This window comes from Vulpes lagopus, chromosome 15 (assembly GCF_018345385.1).
Source record: "Vulpes lagopus strain Blue_001 chromosome 15, ASM1834538v1, whole genome shotgun sequence".
NCBI lineage: Eukaryota > Metazoa > Chordata > Mammalia > Carnivora > Canidae > Vulpes > Vulpes lagopus.
Window position 1 is genome coordinate 38,302,184 of NC_054838.1, and position 25,381 is coordinate 38,327,564.

General features: G+C 39.1%; 1 protein-coding gene across 2 annotated transcripts in view; it reads right to left on the reverse strand.

Moving 5' to 3' along the window:
- GRM5 (glutamate metabotropic receptor 5) overlaps positions 1-25,381 on the reverse strand; it is a 514,508-nt gene that overhangs the window by 44,687 nt on the left and 444,440 nt on the right. For both annotated transcript variants that reach the window (XM_041729572.1, XM_041729571.1), the window contains exon 8: positions 12,557-13,496. In XM_041729572.1, coding sequence (XP_041585506.1) covers positions 12,557-13,496 — 940 coding nt within the window. The remainder of the gene's footprint in view (positions 1-12,556; positions 13,497-25,381) is intronic.

Below are 25,381 nucleotides of genomic sequence, written 5' to 3' on the forward strand. Positions count from 1 at the left end.
CATATGACCAAAGTAAACCCCCATGGAATGTCATGGAACCTCACCAGAATTTTGCATGGAGAAGACCATTATCTCCTCTCTCCCTGCCTAAGCCAAGATATCTTTTAGGGAATGTGATGGTCAGAATACAATCATTTAGTTGAGCTCCAGGTCTTCCAGAGTAACATCTTCAGTCTCTCTCTGACTCTGATACACCTGCCTTCCTCTTATAACAAACCCTGTGATTACCTTGGTTTCCCTCCAATAATTCAGGATAGTCTCTTCTCAAGATCCTTAACATAATCACACCCACAAAGTCGCTTTTGCCATGTAAGGTAACATACTCAGAGGTTCCAGGAAATGGAATGTTACCATGTTTGGAGGTCACTACTCTGCCTACCACAGAGGACATACATGTTGATATTAAACTACTCTGTTACCTCCCTTGTTTCACCCATGCCATTTAAAATTGAAGAAAGTTTTTTAGCTGGTTTGATTTTGCTTTTCTTTTTATGGTAATATTATATGGTGACCATACACTGAAATTCTAGCCAATTTATATCCCAACATCTTTCCCATTCCTTAGTTAACCACGACCCCTCCCATTTCACACCAATGCTGTTGTTTGAGGAATGGCAGCTGATCTCCTGATTGGACACTGGCTCCGGTGAGGGAAAAGTGTGTATCTTTCAGTCACATAGGGAGAAAGTGGGAGAACATTTTAGAGTCTCCCAGAGACTACTGTGGAATTTATGAACAGAGAGTGGAAAGTATGCTTAATAACCCAACCAATAGCAAGTCTCTGGCAAGAGCAGTGTTATTACCTTATGCTCTGGTGGGCAGGTGATGCCCTAGAGTTTGAGTCCACAGAGCAGAAGTCTTAGTATGGGGCAAACAGGAAGGAGGAATAATCACCCACTTAATATATCCTCCTGAAAGCTTGCCAGTCATGTTATTGTGGAAAAAAGCATGTGTTTAGACTTGGGTTTGAATCCCACCTGCATCTCTTATGACCTGTGCAATCTTAGACAAATCACTAAACCTCTCCGCACTTACGTTTTCTCACCTTTAAAACAGAGAATAATAATAATATCTAATTCATGAGGTGCCTGGGTGGCTCATGATCTCAGGTCATGAGACTGAGGCCCATATCAATCAAGCTCTATGCTCAGTGCAGAGTCTGCTTGTCTCTCTCCCTTTCCCTCTACCCCTCCCCCAACTTGCATGTGCTCTCTCTTATCTCTCTCAAATAAAATTGTAAAAAATAAAATAAATAATATTGAATTCGCATAGTTGTTGTTAGTTGAGAATGTGCAGGTCTATGGTTATCAACATGTGATCCCTATGTCACCAGCATATTCATCGATATGCATCATTATTACCTGGAAGCTTGTTAGAAAGCAAACTCTCTGGCCTCACACAGGATCTACTGCATCAGAAATTCTGGGGTTGGGGAGCTTTATTCTAGAAAACACTAATGTGCAAGACACACAGTATATTGTTTCACACATGACTGGGACTTGTTTAACAAATGCTGATTGTAATTATCTTTACCTTTTCTGGAGCTTCATTAGGATTACCACACTTTGTTTTTCAGTTATTGTTTGTTTAAGAAGAGTAAGCAAGGTCATTGACAAATCTTTGTTTGCCATGTCATGGTCTCTGTCTCCCACTAAAAAAGCCACATGAATTAGAGAAAACAGTGCTATAAGTTTGCATTTTGGCCATGCCATTTTAACTCAGTAGAGGGAGAGTCATGCTTCTACCATCAGCAGTGTGTAGTTGTGAAGCCTGAGAACAAGGCCAGGCAGCAAACTTGTACACAGAAGGGATGCTGTGATTCTTTCCTTTTTTTTCTTTTTCTTTTTCTTTTCTTTTCTTTTTTTTTTTTTTTTTGGCTGAATGTAAGTGAACAATGTGAGCACACACTTACCTTACCAAAGAGGGCTTCATATCATGTTATGGTATAAAATTTACCACAGTGAGTCATCATTTAGTTTCTAAATACTAAGTAAAATGGATCCATCTGGGCCAAGTTTAGAATCAAAATAGTAAAAATAAAATAAAATAAAATAAAATAAAATAAAATAAAATAAATAAAGTTTTTCTCATGAAGAAATATAAATGCACTGCCAAAACCTCAAGAGCAATGGGAAAAGTGGCTAACACAAATTGCCTTTAAACTCTGAAGAAAGTCTGACTTCTGAAAAAGCATTGTCACAGAAACTTCAAAACCAACTATCTAAGAATAAGAATATAATGGGACTTTAGAAGACCATGGGCCCCCAGGACGCAGCAATGATTTACTTCAAATTGAGGCCAGATTCCCAAAGTCAAATATTTCCATTTCAGTACATTTCCTGAAGAATGATGTCATGAAACCTCATATTATGTCACCAGAACTATATATTGGGGGACATGAACTGAGATGACCCTATGATTAGGGTACAGGAAACTCACATCTCATGAACCAAGGACAGTGGAACATACTCTGTATTATGCTCACAATGATCCTGTGAGCATCACACAAAGCATGATGAAAAGTTTCATTCTCATTGTCTAGAAATTCTGAGAATGAAGTGCTTCTATGTCTCAGCTTGTAAGTGGCAGGGCCAGGATTGGAATCCATATCTTTGCTAACCAGGCTCACTTCCTATACCACTCTAGTTCTGCCAGGTTAGAACAGGATTGACTGACAGGCTACCTTGTTCCATTATGTCACCCCAACTGATTTACCTGTATACCAAAAAAAAAAAAAAAGTTACCGTTAGGGTCATTTCTTTGGGAGTAAAAAATAGAATCAAAATACTAATTATTTTATTTGGCAGAAATACATTCACAGTGGCTTTGCTTATCAACAGTAAAATGAGATATATATGGTTGAGAAAATGAATCCATCGGAAAGGCAATATTAAGATAAAAAGGGCTATAAGAACATAAAGACCTGGGTTTGAATTTCAAATTTACTACTTATTAAATATGCACTGAATAAAGCTTGCTTAACCTCTATTTGTCTCAGTTATTTTTTTTTTCTTATCTGTGGAAGGCATAATACTTTCTATTATAAAATACTGTGTATAAGATCCAGTGAGATTTTATGTGTGTGTGTGTGTACTTAGCACAGTCTCTGTAATAAAGTAGTTGCTCAAAAGTGTTTATAAAGGATGGAGCAAGTCACTAAGGATCATTATAAGAGCACAAACTAATTTGTCTATTCTCTAGCAGAGAGGAAGGGTGAGAACACATAATTTTTGGCTGGGGGTAGGTGGGGAGGCATCCCGCTGGGTTGGGAGGTTGTCAGGAGTATGAGGAATCTGATGGTAAACCAAAAAGGCTATTGAAAGGAAGGGTGCACAGGGGATCCCTGGGTGGCTCAGTGGTTCAGCGCCTGCCTTTGGCTCAGGGTGCGATCCTGGAGTCCCGGGATGGAGTCCCACGTCGGGCTCCCGGCATGGAGCCTGCTTCTCCCTCCTCCTGTGTCTCTGCCTGCCTCTCTCTCTCTCTCTCTCTCTCTCTCTGTCTATCATAAATAAATAAATCTTAAAAAAAAAAGAAAGAAAGAAAGGGTGCTGAAAGGTGGGTAGTTGACAGCCCCTTGCTCAGGCTAAGCCTCTCCAGTCCATTCCCTTCACCTGCCCACACACATTTTACACACTGCAATTCCCTGCCTACACTGTGTTGGGTCATACCTCTGGGCTGTTGTTCATATTGTTCCCCCAAACTGAAACTCCCCATGAGTTTCACCTGGTTCATATAATCTTTCGTTCTTTGGGATTCAATGCAGGCATCATCACCCTTCCAGAAAACCTCCTGAAACCTCCAGATTGGGCAGTGTCCTTTTTAGCCTGACTTCCCTGAGCATTGTCTCCTTTACCACTTCATTCATACACTACAAAAATTAATGATTTGTATGTAATTTGATCTTCCCCACTACTCTGTGAACTGCTCCTAAGGGCAGGGTTTGTGTCTTATTTTTCTTTATGTTCCTAGAATTCAATGGTGTATTTAGGGTACGGTGGTTACTCTAAAAACACTGGTTGGCATTAAAGTGGACTGGGTCAAGGTGGTAAACATTAGGATTCCTTGCCTGTTTCATGAGATTTTTATCAGAGATTAGCCATATCAAAAACAAAAAAAAAATTATATAGGAAATTAGTGTCAATCCTCATAATTCCTAATTATAATAAAATAACAAGTATAAAAATACTATAAATAGTAAAAACAAGTCAGTTTTTTTTTCACACAAAATCTATACAGAGAGTGAAAAATCACTACTAAATAGAAAAGATTTCAGGCAGCCCTTCAGTTCAAATTTTATCTCAGAGGATTCTGAGATTAAAAACAAGTCAAATCAGGCTCAGGTGAAGGAATGACCCATGGCAAGAGAGTACAGTGCCATAAAGATATAGGGAGCAGTTTTCAGGGAAACTCCTGGGGGAAAGTCACATTTCACACCCATTCAGTCTCAGTTTTTCTCAGTTCAGGCTACAAAATACAAAGAGCTGGATGGGGACCACTGTTGAATGGTTGGTTACCTGCATGGGGCCTGAAGCCAGCCTATCTTTCTTTATTCGAAGTCTGCCTCTTCTGCTTACACTCTTTATAGATTTGAGCAAGTGAATTACCCTCTGTTTACCTCAGTTGACTTATCTGTAAAACGGGGATTGTTTTGAGAATTAAAAGAGATAATACATAAGGGGTTTCATGTGGCCGGATCACCAAGTGCTCAATGAATAGCAGTATTCACTATCTTCCGCCCTTCATTGTATTCACTGTCAAGTGGCAGTGTAGTTCACACTTCATTATTCGTATATCCATCAATCTTTCCATTTATTCAACAAACATTTGTGAGTGCTATGTGCCTGGCACTGTGCTGGGTACCAATGGCAGAGAAAAAATGAAGACATGGATCCTGTGCTTAGTAAGTTCAAATGATAGTGTGTGATTGGATATGTGTCTGCACACGTGCATGCATATGCATGTACGTGTGTAATTACAACACAGGATGATAAATGTGCTATAGGGATAAGCACATGGCTCATGTGGATCATAAAGAGTGGAACCTAATGCAGTCTCAGATGGTCAGGACAGGCATTCCAGTAGAAGCAGAATAAAAAATGAGTGTGAGTTAGTTGGGTAAGAGCTGAGGGTGGTGGGGCAAGTATATTTTATAACAAAGGAACTGCACTGCTATAGGCCTGAAAGCAAGAATACTGAGTGGGTCACAATGGAAAGCCCAGCAGGGAGTGACTGGATGCAAGGCTGGCCGTGGGAGGAGTCATACCACCAGGGGCCTTTCCTGCCACTAAGTAAGGAAGTCTGGCTCTATCCTATCCTAGCTGGTGAATCTTGAGGATGTCTAAGCAGGGATAAAGTATTTAAATTGTATCTCTTGTTTGAATTGGATCCTCTGGGAGGTTTTTCTAATTTTCCACATGTAGAATTTGCTGCTTCTGCCTCTGGGCCCCTGAGAGATTAGCCAACTGTTTCCTCGTAGACTCCTATCACAGCACTATATCACTTCATTGAACTTAACCAATTTCCAGGTCTGTTCTGGGAGACTGAGAGCTCCTCAAAACCTGTTTCTTACTTATCTTTGTATCCCCAGAATCTGTAACAGTGTTGGCACACAGCAGGCATTCAATGGAAGCTTGATTAAAAACAAAAAGTTGGCTTTTAGCAAAAAGAATTTTTTCTTATTTTTTTGAGCAAAGTATCATCAGATAAAAATCTGGGCAATCAAGTCAACAAAATGGTTAGTTTTGCTCCCTGTAATGGCAGTGTGAGCCCTAAGAGCTGCTGCCTACCCAAATCAGAATCTGTTGCTGAGTGCTGCTGTGTGTCAGGCACAATGATAGCCACTGAGGAAGACAGAAATGCTTTTAAGACAGCTTTAGGGGATCCCTGGGTGGCTCAGCGGTTTAGTACCTGCCCTTGGCCCAGGGCGCAATCCTGGAGTCCCGGGATCGAGTCCCACATCGGGCTCCCGGCATGGGAGCCTGCTTCTCCCTCCTCCTGTGTCTCTGCCTCTCTCTCTCTCTCTCTATGTCTATCATAAATAAATAAATCTTAAAAAAAAAAAAGACAGCTTTAGATAGTTGTGAAAATATCACGTCTATACAAAACAATCTTCCAGCCTCTAGGGCCTACCACAGTGCCTGACAATGTTCCGTTCTGTTTGTATAAATAATAAATGAAGAAAGTGTGAGGAATGTGTGCTAAGTGTTCTAAGAGTCCAGATGAGGGAAAATCTGGGAAGCAGTTTAATCTGATAGGGTTTCAGTGGGGGAGCTGGACCCTGGAAGATAAAAACAATCTGGAAAGATAGAAGGAAGAGGAAGCCGATTCGAAAGAGGAAGAGATAACACACACACTCTTTCATACCGACTAATAACTCCTCAATGAAATCTAAGCAGATAGAAATCTTCAAAGCCCTGAGCATAGTTGGGGTGTATTGGCATTCACAGAAGAGAACCAATTTTCCAGACAAATTATAATTTGGGCAATGGATGTGAAAGGTCTAGCGGTTGCTTTACAAGATAGTCTGACTGGGCTCTCCTGACAATGTCAATGAAAGCAAAGTTAATTAGTTAATTAAAACAAAAGCGGCAAAAGATAGTTTCTAAAATTAAGGTGAAGGCTATGCTAATGCTCCTGCCACCTGTGTAGAATCCCCAGCGAGGCTCTTACCTTCTGAGAAAACGTGTGATTTAGAGCTTCAGGCCTCTGTCATTAATCTAGCCATGAAATGCCCACTATATCCGAGAAATGCAGCCCACCACCCTGAAAATTCTGAATCTTGTAGAACCAGAACTTTAGACTCATCAAATTCAGTGCTTTATTTAGTTCAGAACTGATTTTGTCTTCATTTGTCAATTTGCAGCTGAAGCGAAGGCCTTACACGGAAGCATGGCATTATCTGCTTGACAATGATTTGATGCTGCACCATGTCGTGCTGGAAAATTAGTGTCTAGAACCAAAATGTTAATCACAGGGACCTCTATACATTGATGGCATAAATAGCATGTTTCTATATAAAAAAAATCTATAGTGACTCACTCTCGTTTAAATAAAAATCTCCCTTTGCTATTTCAGTGAATTGAATGATTCTAGGCACTCTTCTTTTTGGTGCTCTAAAGTGAGCCTGTTACACTTCCCAGAAAACTGCTAGATCTGTTAGAATTAGCTCTAGTTTTCCTGTAGGTGCTCAGAGAACAAAAGTGATTCTCTCTCCATGACCAGAGGTGGAAATTGTCTCTTTCTGTCCCTCTTCTTATTGAAGATATATGAACGACTCTTCAGTCTCCCCAGAAACATGTCTTCTCTTTGGCTCTGACAATATTTTCCATAGTGAGTCCCCTTTGTAGTGTCAGTTCTCCAGACTGTTAAGAGAGTTACTTGAAAATAATAGTCCTGTGTTCAACAAGGCCAGGGAAAATGTTGAAAAGAATGAACGAATGAATGATTGGATTCTACACTGCAAAACTTTTCAGTGTTTATCTCTAAACACAGTCACATTATTCTAAAAGAACAGTCGAAGTTCTTTAAGACCTGTTTGACCAAACAATTTTTTTTTTCATGCAATGGTTTGTGAGACTAGCTTTCTAAAGAACACATTCTGGGGAAGGCTCAGCTCTAATATTAGTGGGCAAAGGTCTGAGTTAAGAGCTGTGTGTAACTCCTGGTCACAAGATGGTAGGTGAGTGTTCTAACCACACGGGACCTCAAGGTGCCCATTTGAGAAATGGGAGCGATTATTGCTTCTACTTTCAATATTTTGTGACCACTAGGTAATTTTACCACCATTACTACTACTACCAGTACTACTACTAGGTACTGCTGCTTTCCATGGTAGACACTACTCATGGGCTTATCCAACAAGCACTTGACACTCCCTTCTCCCTTTCAGTTTCCATTATAGAAGATGCAAAAGCTAAATGAACACCTTTTTCTACTCTCTTGCAGTTAGGGGTAGCTAAATGAGACAGCTTTGGCCAATGAGACAGAAAGGCAGCTACAGGATCCTCAGAGACCACTATTTTCCCTAATGAAAGGATGCAACACATGAAGCCATTGTGCATCCATGAGTAAAGACCCAGAGAACAGAGGAGATGTTGGCTCTGGAACCACTGAGTATTGGAGGACCACCAGAAGCTGTCTGTCTACAAGTTTCCTGTAACACAAAGGAAGTAGAACCCATACAAATCATATGAGTTTCTAAAAATCAAGCTTTGTCCTACTTGCAGGTGAGCACATTTCTAAAAGATTTATCTACCATTTATTATGTGCTTTCTATGCGCAAATACTAACCATTTAACACATATCACTTCATTTACTTTCACAACAGGGATCATTATCTATCATTTTACAGTTGAAAAAAGACACGGGCATACCTTGTTCAAATTCACACAACTAGATTTGAATCCAGGTGTGGCTCCGAAGTCAGAACTATACACTAGCTTGCTATATTTACATCTACTGTCTCTACATCCATTGCTGCAAGAATGTGCCCTAACTTTTGGAAACACAGTCACTATAACCTCAGGAGGTATTATTTTTATTCTAAAGTATGCAATTACTGTCATCTTTAAAATGGATCCCTAGCTGTCTGCCATGAGATGTGGAAGGGATATGCATAAGGCCTTTTCAAAATGGCCCAGATCCAGTCTGGATTTATAGTAGCCTGCCTCTCTATGTAACAGATGGAAGAAAGCAGAATCAGGCTGGTCGGAGCATAGAAGCTGCTTCTCCCCCAAAGACCTACAGTCAGAGATTTAAGTTAACTCTTTAAGCCTCCTGTAGATTCCAATTGATGGGCCCATTGGCATATTATAGAATTCAAGCCTGAGAAACCCAACTAATAAAGGTAATTAAGAATAAAATGTGAAAATATTACAAGCATCTAAGTTCAATTTCCCCCCATTGTTTAAGTCCTAGAGATAAATAATGTGATACACACTGGGAATTTATAAACTAAAAGGGAAGATAAATCCATACATACCAGTTAGATCTTACAATGTGATAAATATCATATCAACACTCTAAACATCTTGATATTGGATCACAGAGCAGAAATAGAGTGAGAGCTCTTGGGAGACATAGAAGAAAATAATTTTAGTTTGAATCTAAATTATTTTATAGGTTAATAGCTAAAAGGGGTAAGGTCTGGTAGGGGATGTGTGTGATACAAGGATATTACAGCTTCTTCTGGCCTTTCTTCTCCATATCAAAAGCTGGTTCCAGCCTGAATGTGCTAGTTAATGGCAAAAAGAAGTCACTATATAATCAGACTATAGCCTGTCTTGCCAAAGACTATGTACAGAAAACTCAAGAAGTGTCAAAGGTCCCTTCTCACTGTTCGAAATTCTAATATCCAAAGCTACTGACTGCAAAATCTGATCATCAAGGACTACATGGCCCTTTAGGGAAAACAAGTTAAAATATTGCCAAAAATTTCTGTTTTCTATAGGCACTATCAGTAAATTGTGTTATTTCTGTTGCCCCTTATTTACTAAAGTAGAGACGAAATAGTTGAAAATAGTCACCTAATGTTACTAGAGGTATGTTAGAATTATAGCAAAACATGATATTAATGGATGGAATTAATAACCTAATTCTTGAGCAGAAACTGGAAACTGTGGGGGTGCAGGGGATATTTGTAATACAGATCACAGTAGGCTTAATGTTATGAAAGGTAGTAGAACCACTAGGGGATAGTAATATGCACACCTGAACACAAGCAAGAAATAATCATCACATTCCTATTTTCCCAAATTTATTGGATCAATAAATATAACAAGGATTATTAAGCGTCCTCTGTGTGTCAAGTGTCCTTTTGGATACTTCCAGGCACTGGAGGTAGAGTGATGACAGGGTAGACAAGGCTCCCACTTCTAAGGGAGTTTGCCTTGCTTAAATTAGGACAGAGGGTATGCTTTACAATCTGGCAAGGAACTAGACCACGTAGAAATGGAGATGCTCTGGAAAGCTCAGGCTGTGTAATCAATGTGTCTATAGACCTATATTGCCTTTTACAATTCTCTTTTTGTTAATAGGATTATCCAGGTTGCATTCCTGATAGAGACTCTCAGGTGTGGAAGAAGACTGATGATCGTTAATGTAGTTAAAAATAATAGTAAACAAACACTTAGGAAGTGCTTACTGCATGGCATATAGTTTACAAGTATATACTCCTTTAGTCTCACAATCCTGTGTGAAGGCTGTGTCTCATTATCTCCATTCATCGGAGGAGGAAACCAAGGCCTAGAAAGGTTAATTGATTTGCATATGGTTCCACAGCTGTTAAGTGATGCTGCCAGCCATTATTCATTCCCAGGGCTGCCTGGCTCTGTACTCTGATATCTTCAGTAAAGCATCTACTGTGTACCTGGCCTTTACACATATATTGTTTCTTTCACTCTTTACAATCCTCTGAGGTGGATGATAGGATTTCAATTTGGCAGATGAAGAAACTCAGGCTCAGAGAGAAGGAATGGCAGGTAGGGCCAGTGTTCAGACCCAGGAGAAGCTGGCTATAAAGCCAGAGCTCTTTCCCATTGCTCCACACTGTCTGGGAAACCTGCCCTAAGTGACTTTTTGGGGTGCTTAGGCATAGGCTCACAACTCCATCCCTCTAGTATAGTAGCCTGTCTGTTTGACTTATCAAGATGCCTTGGAAAGTTTGATTTGAAGAGAGAATTTAAAGAAATACTGGTAAAAGAAAAGTTTGAAAAATAAATTTCCTTAGACAAAAGGCTGATCTTGCACAATTTCAGAAAAAGAATATTCTAGAGAGGAGTCAGGAAAGCAGATGGAAAATGTTCTGGTATGTCAGATATATGAAAGGTGTTTTGTGGATAGACCATGACACTGCCACGATTTATTGAAGAAGTAGAAGACACAATTGTTTGCCTCAAGATTTACGATTCAGTTAAATACCTTACTCAGAGTACATGGAAAGAGATGAGAGGCATATAGGAATTAGAAAAAAAAATTAAAAGAGGCAAGGATACAAGATAATAATGCAAATGAATTAAGCTATGTGATTAAGTATCTTGTAAGTGCTTTTCAATCCTCACAAGACATGGTATCTTTACCATCACCATTATTCAGGCTTTGAAGAATTAGGGCTGATAGAAAGGTTGGACTTTCCATGCAGGCTAAATTATAAGAGAATCATTTAAGCAATAATATTTAGCTATTTATCTTCCGTTCAAAAAGATGTTTATCTTCCATTTACTTGTCTAGACTTTAGGAAAACTGTACAATCTCTGTAAGTAAGCAGATAATACCCAGACTAGTTCTTTTTATATATACTTCTTAAGTGGAGGGAGTCCTTATTCCCAGTAACAATCTATGTGGACTTTTTAATACCTCCAAATTTGTTCCCAAGCCACTGATAAGATGATCTCATTGCCTCCATGTTGTGAAGTTATTAGCTGCACTAATTTCACATTGTCCCCTCACAGAGGCCACAGTCTTCCCTTATCCAGAGAAGCAGGGAAGAAGAAAGTGGTTACTAGCCAGGCTTACCATGAGCATAAATCTGAGCAGCTCTATGGGATGATAGGTTACACTTAAGGTTCTTAAAGTTTGTCATATTTAAACAGGTTTTAAGGAACCATCTATCTCTGGGATAGCATGTAATATAGCAATCTATGCTACCAGTATTCTCTAGATGTTTATTAAAGATACAGATCTCAGTTGGCTGAAAAAAAAAAAAGATCTCATTACCTTTTGAAGTGCCTTATGAGGCATTTATCACACAAGGAAGTCCCTCATGGGGAAAGCGGGGAAGCATTAGCTGTTAGTTTCAGAGTCTTTTCAGATGGGAATTGCCCAATAACTACTACCTGGGATGGTGAACTTGAAGCGTGGGATGGGACTGTGGGCAACAGAGAACATGGGAAACTGGCTAGTTGTTTATATGCAAGGTCATTTTGTCGTTTTGCCCCTTTTGAATATTTAAACATTTCCCAAAGTGTTCAAGTTGCCCATTAAGAAGTAAAACAGATTCTGCATTCACGTGTTTCTGTGGGATGGGCAGTCAAGGGCTCTTCTGGGCTTGAAAAAGGTTCAGGCACACAGCACAGTCAGATATGTAGGGCTTATGGCACTCTGTGCTCAGCATAATCTTCTGTGTTAACAATAACCTTCTCTACTCTGTCCTGGTAAAGTAGAACTTGGTTCCCCATGGATCTCTGTCCCCTTAGGACCTGGAGGTCCTTGCCTTGGCTTAATGACTTAACTATGCTCTCCCTGCCCTTTAGGACCTCATTTCCTTTTTGCTGAAACTGTTTTTTTTTTCCTTTATCCCAACTTCTCTGTTTCTGGCTTTGGCATAGGTAACTGGGTCCACATCCAATTAACCCCACAAAAACCATTCAGTGAGAATGCCCAACTCCCCTTTCCCAGCACTCTGCCTCCCATAGTTTATTTCAGTCAGGTATTTCCCATTTAAAAGCCCCACGAAAAAAACGAAAAAAAAAAATAAAAAAAATAAAAGCCCCACAAAGCAAATGCCATAGCTTCGGTTATTAGGGGCCAGTGCCTCACAACATTCCCCCACAACTTTTACCTTAGGGTTTCCCCAGAGGAGCCCCTTCTCTTCCACAGGTTGACTAGGCTGCTGGATCTGCTGGCTGCTGAGGATGACTTGCCATCCCCCACATGCATGCGCACCACGGTAGATGTGGTGAAGGCGCTGCGCACATTCCTCTCTGGTTTTGCCAGGATGATGTACACCTTCGGCACAAACATGCAGCCCAGTGCCACTGTGGCACTGAGACTGACTGAGAAACACATGGTGATGATTTTGTAGTTGCTGCCAAAGTAGATTGGCACAAAGGCCAGCCATATAATGCAGGTGGTGTACATTGTAAAGGCAATATACTTGGCCTCATTGAAGTTGGCTGGGACATTTCTGGTCTTGAAAGCATAGAAGGTACAGCTCAAAATCAGCAAGCCATTGTATCCAAGAGGAGTGACAACTCCGAGGTTAGTGGTATTACAGATCAGATAGACTTCTCGAATGCTTGGGTAGTCGTGCATTATATCAGGAGGCTCCATTATAAAGAGGGCAACGATGATGCCCAACTGAATGCATATGAGAATGAAAGCAATCACTAGCTGGGCACAGGCACTCATGAATCTGGGCTTTTTGGTACAGATCTTCTTCTTGCTGCCGGCCAGGATCCTTGCAATACGATTGGTCTTGGTTACAAGGGCTGAGTAGCTCATGGCTGGAGAAAGACCAATACCAATTCTCTGAAGGTAGCAATAGATCTGTTTGGGCTTTGCAATGAGGCAGAAGGTACATAAGTAACCCAGGCAGATGCCAGCAAGGATGATGTAGCAGAGTTCCCTGCTGGAGGACTTGACTACAGGTGTATCACGGTAAATGATGAAGACTGCAGTGACAAAGAGGGTGGCCAGCAGGCCGAGGCAGGCAAACACCACAGCTGCAATGGGCTCAGGGTCACCCCAGCGGAGATACTGTACTGGGATCAAGTCACAACCTGCAGAGACAGACACATATTGAAAAAAAGAAACATTTACTTGGGTGACCTAAGAAAATTGCCTAAGTTACAAGCAGCTGCTTATGACCTTTTCACTCTGACTCCAATTTACCTTCCAATCTCAGTATCCTACACTACTCAGTTCTTCATATATTCATTCATAATATATTTATTTTTATAGTAACGCATACTCTGTCATAGGAGCTGTTCTAGGTTCTGAAAACAAAATGGTGAAGAACATATTCCCTGCTCTTCTAAGAAATAACTGGAGAGGGAGTGCTTCTAAATAATTATTAACAACTGGGATGCCTGGGTGGCTCAGTCAGTTAAGCATCTGCCTTCAGCTCAGGTCATGATCTTGGAGTCCTGGGATCGAGCCATCGGGCTCCCTGCTCAGAAGAGAGCCTGCCTCTCCCTCTCCCTCTGCTGTTTTTCTTTTCTCTGCTTGTTCTCTCTCTCTCTCTCTCTCTCTCTCTCTCTGTCAAGTAAATAAATAAAATCTTTAAAAGATGATTACTAACTACCATAAGGGCCATTAAGAAGTTCTCTCTCTCTCTCTGTGACTATCATAAATAAATAAATAAAAATTTAAAAAAAAAAAAAAAAAAAAAAAAAAAAAGAAGTACAACATGGTTCCTGATATAGTCTGTGGGAGCAATCAAAGCCTCCTTCAAAAAAAAAAAAAAAAAGAAAGAAAGAAAGAAAGAAAGAAAGAAAGAAAGAAAGAAAAAAAAAAGCCTCCATCAACAGGAATGAACAAATGGAAATATTGGTTTACCTGAGTTTGGGCATCTAGAAGGTTTGGTACACAGAGATTAATTGTGTAAGAGCTAGGAGGCACTGAAGGTATGAAAGGAGCCACCATACAAGTGAGATGTGTGTCATAGATAAGACTGGGAAGTAGGCAGGAAGGGATCTTGCAGGGAAGAGAGAACTACACCAATAGGAAATCATTTGTGGGCTCTATATACAGAGAAGAATGACATTGCAGACCAGTTTTAAACATACCTTTGGTTGCTGTGTGGATTTGGGATAAGATAAAAGTGTAGACAGATTTAAAAATTATTTGAAGCAATATAGAGGTGAAATGGATGTGGGGCCACTTGAGACGTCAAGGCATCAAGGATGACCAACATTTGGACCCATCTATGTTGTCCATGAATCCACTGTGAAGTTAGGATTTTCAGAGAATTGTATGGTTCCAATGTTATAGAAGAGAAGATACTTTAGAAAAAAGATGAATGGATAAAGAAGATGTGGTTTATGTATACAATGGAATATTCCTCAGCCATTAGAAACGACAAATACCCACCATTTGCTTCGACATGGATGGAACTGGAGGGTATTATGCTGAGTGAAATAAGTCAGTCGGAGAAGGACAAACATTATATGGTCTCATTCATTTGGGGAATATAAATAATAGTGAAAGGGAATAAGGGGGAAAGGAGGAAAAATAAGTGGGAAATATCAGAAAGGGAGACAGAACATGGAAGACTCCTAACTCTGGGAAACGAACTAGGGGTGGTGGAAGGGGAGGTGGGCGGGGGGTGGGGGTGACTGGGTGGTGGGCACTAAGGTGGGCACTTGACGGGATGAGCACTGGGTGTTATTCTGTATGTTGGCAAACTGAACACCAATAAAAAATAAATTTATTAGTAAAAAAAAGAAAAAATAAAGAAAAAGGGGGGCAGTAGAGGAAAACTGACCCTAAAGGCAAACCATTGGCCTGTGTGGGAAATGCCAACACTCCAAAAATTACTCTCAACTCATGGCTTGCAGGTTTTTATATCACTTCATTACACGTCAGAAAAAAATGGCAAAACTTGGCATCATTTGGGTTATGTACCTTCTTTTCATATTTCTTTAGGAACAGTGGTTCTCAAACTTGGCTACACATTGGAATCACCCAGAGACATTTTTTTAAAATATTGTGGCCTGAGTCTCACTGTCAGAGTTTCTGATCTAATCGGTCTTGTCATCAGAATTTTTAAAAGACACTGCAAATGCATCTAAGCATGCAGCCACAGTTGAGAACCACTGCTCTAGAAGGGTCACTTCCCTGTGTGGGTATATGTATAAAGTAGCATTTGTTACAGAACAGGAACATAAAGAAACCACACTGAGTGAGTAGGAAAGGGGTTTAACAATTGAGGACTGGACTTTTGAGGAATGTGGCAGAAACAACTAATTGCCTACAAATATCCATTCTCTCCTTTATACTCAGCAACAGATCTCTAATTTCATTTGGGGCTGGTAAAGGGTGCAGCTACAACACTACATATTCCAGCAACATTTGCAATCAGATTTAGGTTTTAGGCTTTAGGTTTTAGCCAGAAAGATGTAAGCAGGGATACTCCTTATAGGAAAATGACCCATTTTTGGAGAATAGCTAAAAAGCTATTGCCCTTCCCGGTTTTCTCCTTCTCTTGCCTGGAATATAAACATGGTGGATAGAGTCCAGGACAGAAAGTGTGTTTTGAGTTTGGAAGAGAATCCTTATTAACCATGGAACCACTGACTGGCTCTAGACTATGGATATCACATTTGCTTTGTTTAAGCTACTTTTCACCCCTGAAATATACAGTCAAATCAAATCCTAATTGATATGGGTATAAGATTTTCCTATTAAATTACTATATTCCATGGCCAAGGGTAGTGTAGTAAGTGGCTTTGAATGCCAAAGGTTACTTGAAGGTAAGGGAGACAGCAATGATAGCAAAGAAGCATGTGGTTCTTTTCAAAATATGGCTAAATGCAGCTATGGTAAAAAGGAAAGAAAACATTCTCTGTCCCTTATTTCTGCCTTGCCAGTTCCTTTCTTCAAGATCTCGACTTCAAATAGTCCATTATTATTATTATTATTATTATTAAATTCATCATAGGTTTAATGGGATTTGTGAGTTAGCCTAGGATTTTCAGCACACTTTACAGAATTGTTTCAATGGGAAAATGCAGTCTTATTTAAAAAGTCTGTGTATTTAGGTGCCTGGGTGGCCCAGTTGGTTAAGCATCTGACTTTAGATTTTGGACTCAGGTCATGATCTCAGGGTCATGAGATGAAGCCCCTACATTGGGCTCCAAGCTGGGTTTGGAGTCTGCTTAAGATTTTCTCTCTCCCTCACTCCCTGCTCCTTTTTTCTTACTTGCTCTCTCTAACAAAACAAAACAAAAAATCCTATGTATTTATTTTTTTTTAAGATTTATTTATTCATGAGAGACAGAAAGAGAGAGAGGCAGAGGCACAGGCAGAGCGAGAAGCAGGCTCCATGTAGGGAACCTGATGTGGGACTCGATCCTGGGTCTCCAGGATCCTGAGCCACCCGGGCTGCCCTATGTATTTAATATTGAAACAAGATGCTTTTAAGTTAAAAAAATGTGGATGGCCCAGACTAAATATGAGACCTTTATTTCACATAATGTTATTCATTATAAATAAACACATAACTCATTGCTAATGAGTATACCTGTATCCTTATATTTAGGCATCTGTATTCATATATGCATTTTATATGTTGGAATTCAATCTTTAAAACTTTAGCATACCATACATAACCATAGCATTTAGCTTCATATTTTTAGATTTGTTCCTTGAGAGACTATTTTACAATAGGAAAATAGGGATTAATCTATCATTCCTATCTTTATTCTTCCATAACTGTTTATTTAGAACATTGATGTGACAATGAAATTTATTATCTACTGTAGTTAATTCTAACAGGGCCTGTTTCCCCTCCTAGGTCATAAGCTGCTAACATCCACAGTAACTTACTGACATAGGAAACAGGTATGGGGCAGCCCTGGTGGCTCAGTGGTTTAGCACCGCCTTCAGCCCAGGGTGTGATCCTGGAGACCCAGGATAGAGTCCCACATCGGGCTCCCTGCATGGAGCCTGCTTCTCTCTCTGCCTGTGTCTCTGCCTCTCTGTCTCTGTGTCTCTCATGGATAAATAAATAAAATCTTAAAAAAAAAGAAACATGTATGTGGTGCATGAAGCAGGAATCATTAGCTGAAAAAAATGTATAAATATTTACTTTAAGGGCTTTCATTTTTCCTCCTTCTTTGCTGTTCTGCTAAGTCTTAATTGCTTTTATCTAGATGTACTTAGTACCCTAATCCTAAATGTTTTGCATATGACAGCATTCACTACTCTTTTTATATCAAATATATTCTTGAATTCTTCCCATGTAACCCATTAACATCATTTATGAAACTAAAGAAAATCCCATTAGATATATGTGTTGGAAGAAATGTGCATAAGTTGTGGTTCTAATGTGATGTGATTATCTTCACAAATTTACCAGAATTTATACATTCAAATGTATGTTTTTCATTTAACATGAACCACCCAGAAGGCTTTATGTTTAGTTCAATGATGCTGCCATTGCACAAAATACTTTTGTAACTATTCTCTTGGAATAGCAAATTGGATTCTGATTAGAGTGTTATAATCACTGAATCTTATAATTGGATAAATTCTTAGAGATTCCAAAAATGGATATGCATCACAATCACTTGAGGAGGTGTCTACAAAAATACAATTCGAGAGTCCAAAGCAGGAAATTTTGAATCAGTGCATTTTGAATCAGGACAAAAGAATCTTATTTGGAATAAGTAAGCTTAGTGACTGTACAATTGATCCTTGGTTGGCAGCCCAAGCTTAGACTGTCAGACTGACTTCTTATCCAATGGGTGCATGTCTTATGTGATAATTCCCAGGTGTGATCACCCACACTGTGCCTAAGATTTTTCATGAACTATATTGTCTCAAGGCCAAGATTAGTGGTGGGGGAAGACAAATTAGGAAGACAGGAGATCAGGATGGCAAGTGGAGACTGTAGGCGAATAAACTAGTCAGAAGGCTATCACAAGAGGATAGTTCTGGGATGATAGGGCAAAAACTAAGTCATTGTACTAAAGAAAACATTGATCTGGGAAAGACATTTTGGAGCTGGAATTGAAAGAAATTATGAGGTAGAGAGAACTGTCAGGGGAGAGGCTTCTAACCAAGTCGATAGCAGAGCTATTAACTAAGATGAAGGCTGTAGGAAGAAAAGGATCACATTTTATGGGGATGATAATTAGTTCCAATTTGGACATGTTGTGTTTGATTGTCTAATGAGTTACTGAGTAAGTGGAAGCAGAGGTTTAGGAAAGATAGCAGGGTGGAAGTTATAGGTTTAGGTATCATCTATTTACAGGTGGAAATAAGAGATTTGTAAATAAATACAATAAATGAGGAAATGCACAGATACAGATTAGAGTAGAGCCCAGAGGTCTGGCATAACATCAATATTAGGCAAGGGCAGAGGGAAAGTATATGTCACAGAAGTTAAGGTAACCAGCCAGAGGAAAGAAGTGTATCAGAAGCTAAAAAGGGAAGTGATCAGTTGGATAGCTCACCACACCCTCCTCCAACAATATCATTCTAGTTTTGTTTTTTTTTTTTTTAAATCCCTACCTAGAGGGTTGGCACAAAGTTTTGAGCTTCAAATTTGCAGATATCTATCTCTTCTGATGAGATCTCTTTCTCTTATTTATTTCCCCCTTACTACTATTAGATCTATTTCTTTTGAACAATGTGGCTTCCTTCCATTGCTATATTCCTATCATGGAACATATTCTTCCAAATCTCAGAATAATGCTAATCTTATCATGACATAAATGTAAATACCTCTGCTGTGTGCATTGGTTTACAAATATCTGAATGTCCTGTTATTCTTCCTAGATCTTTCTTTATTTCTTTCTGTGAATTACTGAGCATTTTCTCCATTAATGTTTGTTTTGTAATTCCTGTTTCTTTTTTTTTTTTAAGATTTTATTTATTTATTCATGAAAGACAGAGAGAGAGAGGCAGAGACACAGGCGGGGGGAGAAGTAGGCTCCATGCAGGGAGACAGATGTGGGACTCAATCCCAGGACAGGATCACGCTCTGGTCCTAAGGCAGGGGCTAAACTGCTGAGCCACCCAGGTGTCCCCTAATTCTTGTTTCCTTCTTATTGTTTTATTATTGCTGTTTGTTTCCTTCTTATTGTAATTATAATTTACTGGAAGTACTCAGTGTACTACTCAATTACTACATACTGGAAGGGTATATAGACGTTTACTAAGAATTCACAATAGTTTGTAGTTTTAGTATAAATTTACTCAATTTAGTATATGTTCTATTTTAAAGAATCTTGATCATGTCAATGAAGTTCCCTACTAGCAAGCATATTAGTTTCACAGGAGATGCACAACATTGTAATTCTTTTTAGAAATGCAGATGATCAGCAGACTAGAAAACCAAGACCTGTTTGATAACATCTATTTAAGTAGTTATCCATTTCTCATTTTCCTCCTTTTCCATGCTTGATCCTTATTGTATTGTTCTCTAGTATAAATCTATCCTTTCATAACTTGAAGTGATATATTTTGAAAATACAAGAGTTTTTTTTTAAGGGAAAGTGAACTGCAAAAACTATATTATCCATGTTGATTCTGTGATTCCACTAATGTGCTTTCTATGCTTCTAATTAGAGAATGGATGGTCCACTGATTTCCTGGACACCTAAAAATGATATGATGCTTAGTAATAATTGGTACTCATGCTTATTGTTTGGGTATTAGTCTTAAAGGATTAATAGTCCTATAGTTAATTATTTCTAGACTTTTACATTTTCAAACCCTGTTCCATTTGTCTGTGTAGGCAGAAGGAATGAGGAGTCAAGATCCTGGGATGGGGCCAGCCCGGGTGGCTCAGTGGTTTAGCACTGCCTTCAGCTCAGGGTGTGATCCTGGAGACCCGGGATTGAGTCCCATGTCAGGCTCCCTGCATGGAGCCTGCTTCTCCCTCTGCCTGTGTGTCTCTTCCTCTCTCTCAGTGTGTGCCTCTCATGAATAAATAAATAAAATATATTTTTTAAAATTTTTATTTATTTATGATAGTCACAGAGAGAGAGAAAGAGAGGCAGAGACACAGGCGGAGGAAGAAGCAGGCTCCATGCACCGGGAGCCTGATGTGGGATTCGATCCGGGGTCTCCAGGATCGCGCCCTGGGCCAAAGGCAGGCGCCAAACCGCTGCGCCACCCAGGGATCCCTAAATAAATAAAATATTTTTTTAAAAAAATCCTGGGATGGATGTCTGATATTCTATAAGTCAGCTAGACAGGAACTCCTTAGCAAGCTTCGTATTTTTAGAGGAAGAGAAGTTGCTGAGAATCTCTGAGAATCAGATGCATGTGTCCTCAGCTGTTGGTCAGGCCATTTCAAGTGTGCAAAACTGATATGGGTCTGTTGTAGGGCTATCCTTTGACACCTGAGCAATAGATCTGCCCAGAATACAAGGTGTTGACTGGTGACTAACATGCTTGTTTCTAGTCTGTTCCATCCATAGACCATTAGTCTGCCTTTACCACTGTCTTTACTTGTCTAGATTTTGATTTCTAGGATGTTGAGCTGAGATACCTGAAGAATGCAGACTCAGTTGTTTCTGCATGGTCCATATCCTTGATCCTTTGATATTTTCTCTTCATTTAGCCTGAGCTAAAAAAATTCCCATGGTTCAGAAGAATTGGAAGTGGTGTTTATGTGTGTGTGATATTTAGGTACCTTATTTTTCTTTGTAGCATTTACTATAACATCACCTATTTTGTGTGTATGTGTGTGTGAGAAAGACAGAGAGAGAGAGAGAGAGAGAGAGAGAGATTTGAGAGACATTTATTACCGTCTATCCTTCCTTGACTATAACACTAGGATGTTAGGGAATTTATTTCTTTTCCTCACAAATGGATCCCTGGTACTGAGTATGGTGCCTAACTCATATTTACATAGGAATTCACAAATCAATATATTTACCACATAATCAAAGTTTATAATTTTCATCCTGATGTATGGATCAAATCATTCTCAGCAAACCATTTTTGTTGCCTTTAAGAAGTTCCAAGTTACAGAATTCTTAGTTACCATTATAGATAGATGTCTAAATTCAGTGCATTATACCTAAATTTTTAAGATTCTGGTAACCAGAGAGAGCCAAACTAAGTATGTACCTCCAAAGCTTACTTTTGCCTAGAGGTGACTTGTTTCACATTAGAAATATTCCTGGTACTAACATGGCAATGAGAAATTTTTATGATTGACTGAATAATCTAACTCTGAGTAATTCATTGGATCCGGGAAGCATAGGTAGAGGAAAGAGGCAGTAGACAGAATGACAGAAGTCATTCTATAACACCATCTAACTATAAAATTCAGATTTACTCTTCTCAAGAAGGCTGTTAACTGCAACATGTTTTACTTCAGGTCAGAAAAAAAAGTCCTTAGTGGGGAAGGCTTAACGTTGAGTTGATTGATTTTTACCATTTTTACCATTACATTATCATGAAACAAAACATACCATGATGACTCCCTGAAATAAAAATTTAGTTTCTATCCAAAATGTTGGTTAAGTTTTATCTGAACCTGCCTCAATAGGAAGCTACCTCATTCCTGCTTATTCAGGAGGAAAAAAAGGGAGGAAACTAACATTTATTGAGTGCCTACTATATGCTAGGTGTTATTCTAGATATTTTAGTAATCTTCATAATAAACAAGATAAGTATTAAATCTGTTTTACAGAGGAATAGTATAAGGTTTAATATGATAACTTATTGAGGCTGAGATTAAAACCCTGTGGGATTTTTGACTGATTGATTGATGACATATAAGGAGAAGCGAACTGATCAAGTGCCCCTTTGAAAGTGGTCTTGAGGCTACTTAGTAGGAAAGAGAATCATGAATAATTAACAGTGTTTGCCCATGTGTGAGGAGGGGCCAGTGGTAGCATACATATTTGACGTTTGTTATCCTAACAAAAGTCCATGCCCCCCTCTGAGAATCTCATCAGTTCAAATGCATCAAGCAATGCCCTCATCCTGGCACATATGTCCTGGGTTGCTGGACCAGTGACACTGATTGTTGCTTTTGTGTCCCTAAAGTTTTCTAGTGTCGAAATTTTCTTGAATGGGCACCAGATACCCACAGGACACAAGAACAAGGATTGATTGTAGGACATTTCTAACATTGCCACACAGGGGACTCACAGCCATCCATTTATCACTGGATCCAGCCTGTATCATGCCCTTCATGGTTTATTAAATATTTTTGTTTTAGATTCCTTAATAAAATTCCCTCAGAGAGCTGAAAACTCAGGGCTGTAGCTTTTATTTAGTTTTCATTTTTGTTCTTTTTTATTGGTTACATTTTATAGGGGAGTTTGAAATTGTATGCAAAGATTTATTTCATAATTAAAGCATAAAGGATGGTTTAATGGTACTGCAGGGTGCTAAGGGGAAGGATTATCACAGATGCACATTTGTAGGGAACAGCTTTGAAAAATATGACTTCTGGTCATACTGCAGATGAAGAGCAGAGGAAAAACACAGTGTATGAATTTCAATAGTAAAATGTGTTGACTGGAATACTTTGCTTCATTTTTACTTTTCCCCTAGCCCCCTTCCCTAGCTAACTCTTCCTTACTCTTTCATTCACCAGATCCTCTGAGCATGGCTTTTCTGATCTCCTGAGCCTGAAGGACAGGTTCCTCCTGGATGGTTCGCCTCTAGGCTGGGGCCTATCACAGCACCGGCACAACACTGTTTTGCACATAATAGCACAACCATCATGCTCACAGTGAGTCTGCGTATCAGTCTTACCCGTGGACTGTGAGCAATATGAGAGCAGGAGGCTGTGTCTTTGCTTTTTGTATTGTGCTTGGCATGTAGCAAGGAGTTGAAACAGGCGAATGAATGTGTGATTACATTAAAGAAGAGGAGGGACAACTGAAGAATCAGACAGACACTTCCTTTTCAGCTGGCACACAACTATTTCCTGGGATTATGAGACTTTCCCTCTATTTGTGTCTCAATTTTTTCTACACATGAAACAGAAATAATACAGAATTCCATTCCCTTCTCTTCCTTATAATGAGAGCTTTGAGATAGAGAAACCCTTGTAGAAGAATTTGCATATGAGAAAGTAAAGACATTACCTGAAAAGCCTGGGTGAAGCAATTTCTTAGGACTGAGTCTATACAATGCTTAAAAAACTATTTTTGTGTTTTACTATAATAAAACATTACAGTCATCACTTTAAAGCCAATAGACTCCAAAAAAGTGTTATGTAGATATTTTCAGCTCCAGTGAGCATTTTACAATTACTTTATATATCTTTCCATTAAAATTATGGCTTTCCAGGACCTTCTTCTGATTCTAGTCAGACTCTTAGATTTTCTTTTTCTTTCTTTTTTCTTTCTTTCTTTCTTTCTTTCTTTCTTTCTTTCTTTCTTTCTTTCTTTCTTCCTTCCTTCTTTTCTTTCTTCCTTTCTTCTTTCTTTCTTCTTCTTTCTTTCTTTCTTTCTTTCTTTCTTTCTTTCTTTCTTCTTCTTTTTTTTTTTTTCAAATAGTCTGTTTACTAAAAGGAGTTTTCCTCCTGTGTGGCTGGTCTTCCATCAGAATGTTCAGAGGCTTTCTGATTTTCTGACTCTGAGTTCTTGCAGGCCCCACAGTATTCTTTCTGAGTTCCCACAGACTATGTCACATGGTCTTGATTTTTTTTTTTTGTCTTGGAGACATAAGAGGAATATTCTGAGGCCTGGCCTGGGTTTAAATTTCCTTACCTAAGGCGGATTACAAAATCGCATGTATATTCTGCTGTGGATTTTACCTCTCATTTCTCTTTCCAAGCCTAATGGTTCCTGAATTTTAACGGTCATAATATTTAGTATTTCTTAATTCAGCCACTGGTATATATTTCATTAACTAAAATGCTCATATTTACTATTACAAGGAAATATAGGAACAAACCTCACCCATACATAAGTGCGTAGGGGGCAAGATTAATGCCTCATCCTACCATTAAAGAGATTAAAAATGTTCCCATCATACAACTAGAGTATGCCACTCATTTCTCAATTGAACACACAGTAGAAAGCACTCACTCCATTCAAAGCACTTGGCCCACACCATGATGACATAAAGACAATAATTTATTCACTTAAAATGGTGTCTTGGACAAGTACTCAGGCTCTTTGATTCTACTTTTCTAGGCACTTATATCTTCTTTAATACCTCAGTCTACTAGGTAGGCACCATTACTTCATGTATTTTTAATGAAGAGAACTGAGGTAAGATTGGAAGTGGAGAACATGTGAAGTGAAAGGAACCACAAGAGAAAAAGAACAGATATGGAAAATAGAAGAAATGTAAAGAAAAGGGTGAAATGCTGAAGTCAGATGTGCAGAGGCCTATCTATACAGCCTCATAACAGAGTGTCATAAGGAGTTTTTTTTTTTTTTTAAGATTTTATTTATTCATTCATGAGAATACACAGAGAGGAGAGAGAGACACACACACAGGGACACAGGCAGAGGGAGAAGCAGGCTCCATGCAGGGAGCCTGACGTGGGACTCGATCCCGGTCTCCAGGATCACGCCTTGGGCTGTAGGCGGTGGTAAACCGCTAAGCCACCTGGGCTGCCCTCATAAGAGAGTTATAATTTTTTTGGCAATTACTACTGAGAGTTCAAATAGGAAGTCAGTAAAAGCTTTAGGAAGAGAGATAATAATACCTTCCTGCCTACATTGCAAGGATTAGACTGAGGACCATATAATATAATGTGTGACTTGAAGAGTCGCATGATAATTATGATGAGAAAAGGAGGAAAAGAGAAGTCTATGCATAAAATAGTAGTGACTCAACATCTGCTAAATTGCCTGTGTGTTTTATTAGATTGTCCTCTGCTCTACTGGGGAAAAGCCAGGCCTATTTCATCTTTCTCGCCTGTTTATATAAATACAGCCTCAAGTAAATGGTATTATATTGCTTAAATTGTTTGTAAGTACAAGGCAGCACATATGCTCTCTGAATT